The following is a 12,574-nucleotide window of genomic DNA, read 5'->3' as shown; positions in this document are numbered from 1 at the left end:
TGATTCATCTGCTACATCTGTTGGACTAGATCCCCACCAAGGCAGCACTGTCTGAATCTTCTATGCCAGACCTGTAATACCAAGATAGCCTATAACCTTAAGGTGAGCACTAGATATATAACAGAGGATCCCCTAAGCACCCCATGTTTATGTCATCAATCCCACGTTCCAGGTTACTTGGCAGAGGTATGACTAAAGGCATTATAAAGAGGCCAACACCAAGACTCCCACAGGAAACTCTGGAAGGTCAGTCATCACTTCTCCCAAGAAGAAATAACAGGTGGAGGAGGGAGGAGGGAGAGCAACTGGGGGGAATCTCACCTAATGTGCACAAGGTGAGGGTGTTTAGCACAGCCCCCAGATGAAGGGCTCAACTACAACTTGAACTTTACCTTAGAATTAAAAACAATGTAACCTAAACATGTGTACCCTCACATTAATTTCAAATTAAAAAAATAAAAGGAATAAAAGGTAGGCAGGCCTGTCACTTGCTGAAAGGTGCACATCGACCCACCAAGCAGATCTCCATCCAGGTTACTTTAGGGCCTCACCTGGCTGTCTCCTTCCACTCGGCATCTTCTCCCTCCTTCACACAGATCTCATCCAGCTCTGTGAACAGCTCATGAGGCACGTGCTCTTCGTCTTCCTCGGTGCCAAGAATGAACTGAACACGCTGAGATGGTGTGTCTAGAAAGTCAACCAAAGGGACAGGTCTGCTCCTAGCTTCAAACTTGGAAAAATAGCATTCTGCCTTCCCTCACAACTTGAGGAATATATAGGAGATGATCCTGAGTGCGGATCAAAAAGATTTCTTTATTCTCAGAGTAAAAGTTATTCTGTAAAAGTAGTTTCACAGGAGGAAACATGTGGGAACTAAGCCACTTGTAGGAAATCCACAAGAAATTAGAACTCTGACAAAATTCTTTTTTAAGAAAAATGGCTAATTCTCTAACAAAACATTTTACCTATTATGGTATCATTTTGAAGGGCCTAAACTGTGTTTCAGGAAGATATGTTTGATGCTTGGAGGCATTTCTTTTTCTTAGAATCAAGCTCTGAAAACTCTACAAAAGGGCTAGTGAATCAAGACCACTTGCTCATGTCCCTCAAATGTCCCCTCAGCCTCACCACACCTCCAGGCCATGGACACAGGCCTCTCTCCCAAAGGCATTACCATGGGCCAGTGGTTCCAGGCCTTCCTCTCCCTGGCTGGCTCCTTTGCCCCGCGCTCGCCTCCTGTGCTTCTGGCCATGGGTGCGATGGTGCCGATGGCTCTGCCGGCCCAGTGGCATCCGAACTCCCACATACAGAGTTCTGTGACCTGGAAAGAAGCAGATGGTTATGGAGAGAACTCCTTTAGTAAAAGAAGCCTGGCCTAGTTAAGAAAAAAGATCATAGTTCTTTGGCCTGGACAAACTCTGTAATGACAAAACTTCAAAGACTTCCAGGATTAAAGATTTGGAGATCTTGGTGCTGAAGGTCTCTTTCTTTGTCCTGCACATGGCTGCAAACTTCACAGGGACATCATGAAGGTCAAAATAAATAATGTGTGGGCAGGCCTGCCAAACAACAAGGACAACTACAACCAAAAAATAGCCAGGCATGGCGAGCACCTATAGTCTCAGCTACTTGGGAGGCTGAGGCAAGAGAATCGCTTCAGCCCAAGACTTTGAGGTTGCTGTGAGCTGTGATGTCACAGCACTCTGCCCAGGGTGACATAGTGAGACTCTGTCTCAAAAAAGAAAGAAAGACGAGGTGTGAATGTGATTTGCAAACTGTAAAGGCTAATGTAGATGTTAGTGTTATTACAACAATTTGACTGAGTAACTAAAAAAAAAGGCAATACAGTCAGTCGCTAGGACAATTGTGGCAAGTCTTCCATGGCAGGGAGGCCGTTTAGAAGCCAGTGTGCTTGGGTCCAAAACTGAATTCCATCATCTGCTAGCCATGTGACCTTGAACAATTTATCTAATCTTTCTATGACTCACCTTTAAAAAGAAATACTAAAAGCTTTTTTAAAACTCATAAGAGTTTTCATAAGCAGTAAATAAGACAATGAATGTAAAATTCTTAACACAATGCCTAGAATAAATTTTAGCAACCAATACATTCTAGGATTAGCTTCCATTATTTTTTTCTTTATTGTAAAATACTCAGTCTAGAATGGTAATGAAAGACTGAGTATTTCCTCATCACCTCTTCCATGTGGCTTCTGATGCCATGCTTAACTAAAGCTGCCTTCTTCAGAGACACCAGATACCACTTAATCACCAAATCTATATCATTAACCTCTCTCTCCACTCTGTTCAAAATACTTTTCTTTTTTAAAGACCAGTCAAGTGCAGCAATGAGAGGGAGGGAAAGAGTAGAACAAGGAGTTTAATCTGTAACTGATTGTGAAAAATCAACTGAGATAACTCACTACCTTCAAACCAGCTTCAAAAGACTTTCTTGAGAGCCCCCACGTGCCAGGCAGTATCCAGATCCCTAGGCCACTCCCCCTCCCTGGTGCTCTGGGCACTCTCAACTCCCACTTGCGGCTCACTTACGCTCTATCTTGCCACAGCCCACCCAGGAAAGACTTCCCAGGTTTCTGCCCTTGGCCCTTTTCTTCTCTGTTTCTAGTGCCATCTGCTCTCCTGACATCAAAGTTCACTTCTACAAATGACCTCCAAACCTTTACATACAGTGATTGAACGTGTCCCAAACAAATTTACCATCCTCCATCGCAAATCTGGCTCAGACTCACTTCTTCCATGTTTCGTTTGTGGCATTGCCATTCTCCCAATTTTCAAGACTTGAAACCTCAGAGTTCCCTTGGATTGCCAGCTCTATTCCCCTGCTGTACATCCTACAGACTGAGGCACTGAGCCTCTCTCTCCTCCTACTTTAACAAAGCAGGAGCTTTCTTCCTGCCTGCCTGCCTGCCACACGAAGTTAACCATTTAACCCTACAAACTAATCACAACTCTGATCATGACTCACTTGTACAAATTCAGGGCCCTGCACGCTCCATCTCCAGCCTCCTTTCTAGTCTTTCCTTCCTTTAGTGCAAATTATATATTCAATAGGAAATAAAAGGAAATACCTTATTGGCTAACTTACTCAAAAAGAAGGAGTGATCAGCTCTCAAGAGAGAAAAAGATGGAAATCCCACATGCTCACACGGAATAAACATTCTGGGTAAAACCCCAGAGATGTACAACTTCCGCATCTGCCCGAGCAACAGGACAGTCTGGTTCTGATTCCATCTCCTCCTTATGGCCTTGGCTGCCACATCCACCAACACCTCAGCCTCTTTTCTCTACCTGAACTAAACTGCTATTCCACAAACGTGCCAATGCTTTCTGGACACTGCCTTGACTTACCCATTTAAGATTCATTGCAAATAAACCTTCCTTTTTGGTATTATTCCAGATTTTCCCAATCACATGTGCCACCTCTTTCCTCTAAATTCCCAGAGCCCTCAGCTAACACTTTTCTCATGCACTCATTTTCTGCTTTGCATGAAAGTTAAGAAGCATTCAATCTTATCCCCCACTCACAGATTAGACTTCTAGGAATCCCTACTAACCAAACACAGTGTCTTGCACAAAGTCATTGCTCCACAGACGTTCAGCAAATGGAATATCTCCTACATGCATCACCCAGGAGCATAAGCCTGGAGGACCTACTCAGGAATACACAATCTGTCCCAAGAAGCCTCTGATTCCCAGCTGAAAGAGGCCAGAAAAGGAACCTGTAACCAAAGCAAAGGTGTTTAGGGTCAATAAGTATCCCCAGGGCAAGGGGCTGGGCTGGAAAAGATTCTAACCAACCTGAGAATGGAAAGCTTAATTAGAAAGACTTCCCAGAGAAGGAAACTTTGCAGGAGGAGTTGCCAACTCTTCTTTCCCTAGCCATGGGTTTCCTAAGACTGCACACAACTTCCTTGATAGTACTCTCCACTTCTAAGTGGGGTTAAAGTACCTCGGTGCTGCTCTAACACCCCTTTCTCTATTTCTCCCTCTTTTTATTTGTGCTATCCTATTTTCCAAATTCTGTGGTGATAAAGCAAAATAAAAAGAACCAGTAAGGATTAGAGAAGAAGATGGCCAGAGAATTGTTAGAATGTTGAGAAGCAGAAAGATAAAATATTTAACATCTGGTGGAATGGTACCTCTTACCCTGGTCCTATCTCAGGACAGTCCTGTGTTGCCTCACACACCTCTCAGAACATTTTTAACAGGCAGATCACAATGTAATCATCTTGGAACTTCATGGAAACAGAAACATAGAGCCAGAGGAGGTCATCTGCTAACGTAGGATTCCAGACCTTATCAGGGCAAATGATAAAGTACACAAAGCATGAAAAGACCAAATTTAGTGCTATCTTAATAAAATATCATTTGTTAACTAATTTTGTTCCTCTATAGTATTTTGGTGAAACCCCTGCAGCACAGCATGAGATCAACCCACTGGCACCAGCAGCAGTCTGGGGTAACCTAATTGTGCCAGGTCCTGTCCCAAGGGCTAGAGATACAGCAGTGAACAGCGTAAAGTCTTCAAGACACATATTCTGCTTGGGGGAGACAGACACCATGAAAATGAAAAAGTATTTTAAATATCGATAATTACTATGAACCTAAAAAGGTAAAGTGTTTGAGTGTCTGGGGTGGGGGTAGGATGCAGAAGGGACACTTGGGCTAAGATGACTAGAGGGGACATCTGAGTGAAGAGAAAGAAACCATGAGAAGACCTAGGAGAAGACATTCCAAGGAGAGGGACAATCAAGTGCACATTCCTAATGTGGAAATGTGAGGGGCTGGTTCCAAGGCAAAAGGACGGCCAGCAGGTCCAGAGCCAGGTAGAAAAGGGAAGTAAAGGAGATGGAAGAGGGCAGAAAGATAGACAAGGACAGATCATGAAGAATCCACGGGCTATGAAAAGCATAATTAGATCCTAGAGTATCACTTTAATTGGCCCCTAAAATAGTGAGCTGGATGTTGTAAAATTTGGTGCATCTGGCTATAGCTGGACTCAGGTTAAGAGCAGCCACAGCAAGGGGTAACTTTCAGTCTTTCAACAGAGCCATCCCAACCCTGGGTTTCCTCTTCCCTGCAAACCCAATTACTGACCAGGCTAGAACCTCCAATGCTCCTTGAGCACATTTCAAATATCTTCATTGGGGTTGCCCTGGTATATTACTAGTATTATTTAACTTTAAAGGAGAAAATTGAAGAGGCACTGATTGGGTATTAGAACCTGTGTTTTTAGATTTCATCCTATTGGCTAACTTACTCATTGTCGCTATTAAAGTAAAACAACACAGGAAGTACATGCACACTCTTCGCCAAGCACTCACACTCAGTAGCAATACAATAGGGTGTTCTCTGCCTCTGGGCTCATAGGTTGACCTGAAGTCAATAACTAAAGGAAGGAATCTAACATGTTAAATGAATACAATCCCTTTTTTAAAGCTTCAAATGCGACCAAATACCTCTTACCTCTGTTAAAAACTTATTAGAAGGCATTGAATTTACTCCAAGATCCATAAACCTAGTAGTTAATCAGAAATAATGATCTGTCAGAAGAAATGCTAAGAGCCATTCCTGTAACCAAAGGAACTGCCCTGGGTTCCTCTGGGACAGGGAGAGTCTGCTGAAGCACATCATGTACTCTTACTTTTGAGTTTATCTTTGGAAAGCTATTTCAATGTTTGCTTTTGACTCTTCCCATATACTATTAAAAAAAAGCAACACCATGGTTTAATGAATCTTATCTTGCTGATAGAATTAAATTATGCAAAAAGACCCATAGTTACAAAGTTTCTAACCATGTCCATAGACCAAATTTCAAAAATAGTTCTGAAAATGGGGTAAGGGAATGGCTTCTGCCATGTGGGTGGAAGGTGCGGAATAAAGGGGAAGGAAGACCCAGAGACTTTTCTGCAGCCACGGATCCTTGCATCACGGCATGCATATTGAATTAGAATACAGTTTACTTCTGTCTTCCATCAAAATGGGACTGATTTTATTTTACACCTGCAAGAGACAACACCACCCTGAGTACAGCCTCACTGAGTCCAGGGGCTTTTCTTCAGAGCGAGTCTGGGTGGAACCCACAGCACAACCAGCCTTACAGCAAATCTCAACCCCCTCTTCTCCAGAGTTGCTCTAGAACCACATGAGACCTGAGAAATATGCACCATTTTTCCTTTATTTACCTGTATTGCTTTTATAAAAAGTGCTAACATAAACAAGATTCTCGTTTTCAGAAAATTCTATGTATAAAGGACCATTTCCCAAAACACTTTGTGCTAGTGATGCCATCATCATAGGCGCTTCCTTTCCCAGCAAAGTAGAGCAAGCAGAAGAAATGGATGATGTCATCTGGAGAAGGTGCTCCTGCTGCCAATTACTCCTCTGGAGATGGAACCATATCTCAGAATTCAAGAGAGCTTGCCCAGGTTTATTTTTCTACTCCCAAGTAGACAAGTGTGTTCATAAATGGGCCCTACTTGCTGAGGGCAAAGCCCTAGCAGGGGCTTGCTAGAGGATAACTAAGCTGATAACAACATACCCCCCAGGTGCCAGGAAAGGGCAGAGAGGTCACAGGATTATTTGGACAGAAGCAGCGCAGAAGCAATGTATAAAAACGTTTATATGATCGAGAGCGATACTAAGGTTGGGGGTTAATGCTGGATACCGTCCTCTGTTGCAAGCAGTGCAGCAAAATGAAAAGAGCAGGATTCTATCCCAGCCTTGCCTGCCCTTAAGCTTTATGATCCTGGGGAGTTTACTCCTGTGCAAAATAGGGATAATGACACCTACCTGCCTGGAGCGCTACAAAGATGAAAAAGACGACGCATTTAAAGTTCCTTATCTAACGCCTAATACACAGGGGCATTCAGCACACAGCCTCCCACTCCCCACCCTTTCCTTCTTCCACTCTCTCCCAGTTGCCGAAACTCACATTAGCTCTCCTTCAAAGTAACTTGGAAAACTTGACCTTGATATACTCAAACACCACTGACCTCCACAGAGCCACCCACATAAGTTCTCATGGTAACAGACCCAGAGGCTGAGTCAGCCTCTACAGCTTCCGTTCTCCCCATCCAAAGGACAAGTTTTCTCTGGGGGATGGACAGCTTTGATGAAAAGCCGTCATGGGAACAAGCAGTACAGAGAGAACACTTCACATGCTGTCTCGGGCATCAGGAAGTCGCTGCATCATAGCCTCAGCGTTGCAGGGGATGTGGCAGAGATTTCACCGAGGCTTGTGAGCCAAATGTGGCTTCTCATTAAAGCGCTACTGGACATAAGCCTGCCTCTCACAAAAGGAACACCACCACTAATCAGGAAACCATGGCCAGGTGCATGGCCAACTGCTAACACTTCAACTAGGCCCCAGGGGAAAAAGGACAGCAGGACACCACGCAGGGGCATGTGGGGAGCAAAGAAAGGAAGAAAGGCCTTAATAAAGTAAACTCGACACAGCAGGTCAACAAAAACTCTTCCTTCCTCAACCCAGTTACACAATTTGTGTTGTGAACGCTTAGGAGTATGTCATTGACACGTTCCTGTTAAGATGGGAACACCAGGCAGAAATGGGTATACTTAAACTTGAAAGAGTAAATACCAGTAAATGGAGTAAAACCAGGGTTTTATAGCCAAACTGAGTTTTTAAAACTATCTGTATTTTATTTTCTCTTGGAATTTTGCACATATTTCCAGGCTTTGTCAAGAACAATTCACTGAACTGAGGGTTTCACATTCTAAAGGAACAAGTTACTTGTTAATATTGATATTGGCCTTTGCAGTGCCCAAAGGACTGTCTCACATGCTGTCACTCAGATGCTAATGACATCCCTGCTAGGTAGGGGCTATTGTTATCCCTACTTTTGTTTATCAAAATGGGAAAATTGAGGCTAAAGGAAATGAAGTTATTTTTCCCCACGGTCTTCCAGCTAGTGAGAAGGAGTTGGGACTCAGACTCAGTCTCCTGACGACTCAGCCAGGTCTTCCCACACTTCCCACACTGCCACTCGCCAATCTCCCCGATCACACAGAATGGCAGTTCTTACCTTCCAACTCCTCTTTCTCATAGTGAATGTTGAGAATTGTACTGGTCCCACCCTGATCCACCACAGCTTCTTCATCTGGTCTCTGTTTAAACACAAATAAGCCATCATATTAATACACATACATTCATTCAAACACTCACCTAGGTACCTTGTATATGCCAGACCCTTTTGAGATCCTTGGGCAGAAAGCACAATGGTTCACATAAAATTTTAAGTTTGAACCTCATAATTACCTTTAGATACAAGGATAGCAGCTGTTTTCTTTCTCATTTTATAAATGAACAGCCTGAGACTTGGAGTAATTAAGTAATTATGGCCCAAGGTCACAAGTGTGGTAAAACGCACAGGTAGGACTAAACCCAGGACTTGTGACTGCAGAACCCACACCTTTTCCACTCATCCACTCCACCTGTAACTCTGTATAACACACAGGTATTTTGCAAGTGTTGTCAAAGGGGTTGTCTCATGTGGTGTGAATTAGCCTCCTTGGCCTCTTTGCAGCATTTGAGCTTGTTCAGCACGTTGTCCTTGAAATTCTCCATCCTGCTCCTCTTCTCACTTCTCCTCAGTCTCACCCTCAAGCTCATTTTCTTCCTAAGTGTAATTTCCAAGGAAGAGGTCTCTACCCTCTGTTTCCCTGGCTTGGGTCATGCATTTCAACTGCAGCCTGAGACTGTGTGGCTCAGGACTTGATGAGCCACTGGGATGCCATACACAAGATCCATGGGTCTAACACTGAAGCAACCTTCCTTCCCAAATTAACACCCTGTGCTCATTTATTCCTACCCATCATTTCTTAGCTCACATTTAAAATTTCAAACTAATTTACTCATTCCACACATATTGAGTAACTACCATATATCTTCAAGGAGTTTGTTCCCTTTTCTTACCAAGACCCCTGCAATTTCTCTAAAAATTAACTCTCATCTCTCATCCACCCTACACCTACAATCGCCAGCCTTCTAAATCATACTGGGCATATTTCAATTCTGGAACCACACCCACCTTCTTCACTCAGTATGGCTGTCCCTTCCAGTAAACACCATTCTCTCCCTGACACTGCCATCTTCACCACCAGCAGCTAATACTTACTCATCATCTCTTAGATGGTAGCCTAAATGCACTTCCTTGGAATCCTTCCCTATCTACCCCACCCCCAACTCGCCCTCTTTCCATTATATACCTTCATTCTCCTTAGTAATGAAATGTCTCTTTCTGCTCCTTGAGGGAAGAATTCTGTCTTCTTACCACTGTATAGCAGCACAGACTTTTCATGTAGTAGGCCCAATAAATCTTGGTTAAAAGAATGAATATATATTTCTTGAAAGAAGACATTCAAATAGCCAATATGCCCAACCATCACTAATAATCAGGGAAATGAAAGTCAAACCACCATAATGTATCATCTCATAAGTTAGGATGGATAGTATTAAAAAGACAAAAAAAGAAAAGAAAAGAAAATGCTGACATGGATACCGAGAAAAGGGAACTCCTATGCTATTGGTAGGAATGTAAGCTAGTATAGCTACTATGAAGAACAGTATGGCGTTTCCTAAAAAAAACTATAAATAGAAAATTACCATATGATCTTGCAATCCCACTACTGGGAATTTATCCAAAGGAAAGGAAATCAGTATGTTAAAGAGTCATCTTCACCCCCATGTTACTGCAGCACTAGTCACAATAGCCAAGTTAGGGAATCAACTTGATGTCTAAGAACAGATGAATAGACAAAGAAAATGTGGTATATCTACACAATGGAATACTATTTATCCATTAAAAGGAATGAAATTCTGTTATTCATGGCAACATGGGTGGAACTGGAGGACATTGTGTTAAGTGAAATAAGCCAAGAATACCACACTTTCTCACTCATATATGTGGACACTATATAAAGCTGGTCTCATAAAAATAAAAAGTAGAACAGAGAATACTAAAGGCTAAGAAGGGAAGTGGAGAGGGAAGGATAGTGAGAGATTTGTTAAAGGGGATGCAGAATTACAACTTGATAGGCAGAATAAATTCTAGTCTATGCAGAATAACTATGTTAACAACAACATGTAGTTTCAAATAACCAGAAAAAAGATATTAAATGTTCTCAACACAAAGAAATGGTAAATGTTTGAGATGAGGAATATACTAATTACCCTAATCTGATCACTACACATTTTATGTATAGAAACATTACTAGGTATCTCATTAACATGTATAATTATTATTTATAAATTTTAAACACAAGCCCTGAACTATTTCAAAAACTCTTAGCTGATTTCCTTGCCAATCTATTATCCTTCTCAAACCTGCAACTCCAGCCAAGCTGACAGACCCCAAGGGCATTACACAGGTTTTCACCTTCATGCCTTTCTTTGCTCATGCTGTCTGGTCAACTGGTCATCTAATAGGCCCTTTCCCCAAACTCTCCAGCACACTAAATCCAGATTTTGCTCAAATTTCCATGTTACTATTCTATTTAAAAATAGTTTGCTATTTTAACTTAGACATGAAATTTATGGACACCCTATATTATCATCTATGCCCCCCAAATAAGACAATCTTGAACATAAGGCAATCCATTTTTCCCAAAGAGAAGATTCAAAAGAAGTTTTTGAGGTCAACCTGAATAAACATACTATTAGGGAAGTAAATGAAATAGTTGAATGTCTATTTAGAATGCTTTATTTATTAATTTAGTTTTATAGATGAATTTAGAATTACTTATTATTACTACCATGGAAAAATCTCTAAGATATTAAGTTTAAAAAGCAACGAGGTAAAAAAACGATCATTTTTCTACCTTTCATCTATCTAAAAAAGAGTGCTGGCATATAAGTATTTGCTTATATTTAAAAACATAAAAAAAGAATAGCCACATGCCCCAAAAAAAGCTTTTTAAAAATAGTTACCTATAGAAGCAGGAGGGAATAGGGTGGAAGAAACATAGATAGAATTTAGACTTCTTTGAGTATACCTTATTTTGTAAATAATATAATTTTATTGAAAAATTTGAAAAGCAATTCCCTGAGTATGCATGTATGAAAAAAAGCAATTCCCAAAAATCAAAATGAAAACTAAGGCCAAATTTATGGGATAATTATTCCAAATGACATTAAAACAAACATCCAGGCTCGGCACCTGTGGCTCAAGTGGCTAAGGTGCCAGCTACATATACCTAAGGTGGTGGGTTCAAATCCAGCCCGGGCCCGCCAAAAAACAATGACGGCTGCAACCAAAATATAGGGCGCCTGTGGTCCCAGCTACTTGGGAGGCGGAGGCAGGAGACTCACTTGAGCCCAGGAGTTAGAGGTTGCTGTGAGCTGTGATGCCACAGCACTCTACCCAGGGGGACAGCTTGAGGGTCTGTCTCAAAAAAAAAAAACAAAATTCCAAAAACAAAAAAAATCCTTAAGGGATATACTCTAAGGAAAAAAGAATTTTAAAAGTTCTTAAACTGTTATTTAGTTATCATATTGTTGGTTGTAGAGTTGGTATTGGTATTCTGAGGCCACTGTGTATTATAAGATAAAAACAAATGAGTAGCATGTGAACTTAATTCTATCATTCCCAGTGTGAGTGAGAACTAGGGTTTTCGGTAGGTGAGAAAAGAAATATAGCTGTAAAAGGGTGGCTCCTGTGGCTCAAAGGAGTAGGGCACAGGCCCCATATGCCGGAGGTGGTGGGTTCAAACCCAGCCCCGGCCAAAAACTGCAAATAAAACAAACAAAAAAATAGCTGTGAAATAAAAGGTAAGTAAAAACCATGTAGTCCTGAACTTTAATTGAATCTACCAACAAGACTATATGATGTATTTTTACTTTTAAACATTTTTGAATTTAGAAATTTATATTTTTTAGCTCTAACCACTCAAAAGACCTGAAAATAATGATTAATCAGTAGTAATGAGTATTATTAGCCCCTAAATCAGTGATTTTCAACCAGTATGCCGTGAGAGAATCTTAGGGGTGCCACGAAACATTTTAAAGATCATTAATTACTTTTGAAAGAAGTTCAAAGCGCAGTTAAGTATATTCTTTCTTTCATTCTTTTTTTATCAACATAATTTAAGTGTGCCACAGAAGTTTAACTTCAGGATCAACTGCTGTAAGATAAAGAAGATTGGAAAATACTGCCCTAGATTGAAGTCTCTTAAAAACTATTTTCTAATAAAAGGAATCAAAGCTCCTTGGAGAAATGGCTGGTCACAGGTCTCAGTCAGGAAGTGTACTAGATGAGTCTAAATGTCATATCATACGGTAGGAAGCACTCAAAGACAACTAGAGTTGTATCAAAAGGACTCAGGACCCAACTTAAAATGGTCCCTTACCAGAAACAGGACAATCTGAGCATCAATATGGGTAATAACTGCTACAGACTGAATATATCAAATATGTGAAGATCTATGAGTTCACAAGGTCACTTAAAAAGTAACTAGTTGGCTAGCCAGGCGTTGTGGCAGGCGTCTGTAGTCCCAGCTACTTTGGGAGGCTGAGGCAAGAGAATCGCTTAAGCCCA

At 41.4% G+C, this 12,574-nt stretch overlaps 1 protein-coding gene across 2 annotated transcripts in view; it reads right to left on the bottom strand.

Moving 5' to 3' along the window:
* SLC4A8 (solute carrier family 4 member 8) overlaps positions 1–12,574 on the bottom strand; it is a 99,935-nt gene that overhangs the window by 47,664 nt on the left and 39,697 nt on the right. For both annotated transcript variants that reach the window (XM_012805526.1, XM_003790391.1), the window contains exons 2-4: positions 8,066–8,147; positions 1,175–1,321; positions 552–687 (exon numbers count right to left, since the gene is read on the bottom strand). In XM_012805526.1, coding sequence (XP_012660980.1) covers positions 552–687; positions 1,175–1,292 — 254 coding nt within the window. In that variant the 5' untranslated portion in view covers positions 1,293–1,321; positions 8,066–8,147. The remainder of the gene's footprint in view (positions 1–551; positions 688–1,174; positions 1,322–8,065; positions 8,148–12,574) is intronic.

This window comes from Otolemur garnettii, unplaced genomic scaffold (assembly GCF_000181295.1).
Source record: "Otolemur garnettii isolate 467f Iridium unplaced genomic scaffold, OtoGar3 scaffold00043, whole genome shotgun sequence".
Classification (NCBI taxonomy): Eukaryota; Metazoa; Chordata; class Mammalia; order Primates; family Galagidae; genus Otolemur; species Otolemur garnettii.
The sequence above is the reverse complement of the archived record's forward strand: the minus strand, read 5'-3'. Positions and strand labels throughout refer to the sequence as shown.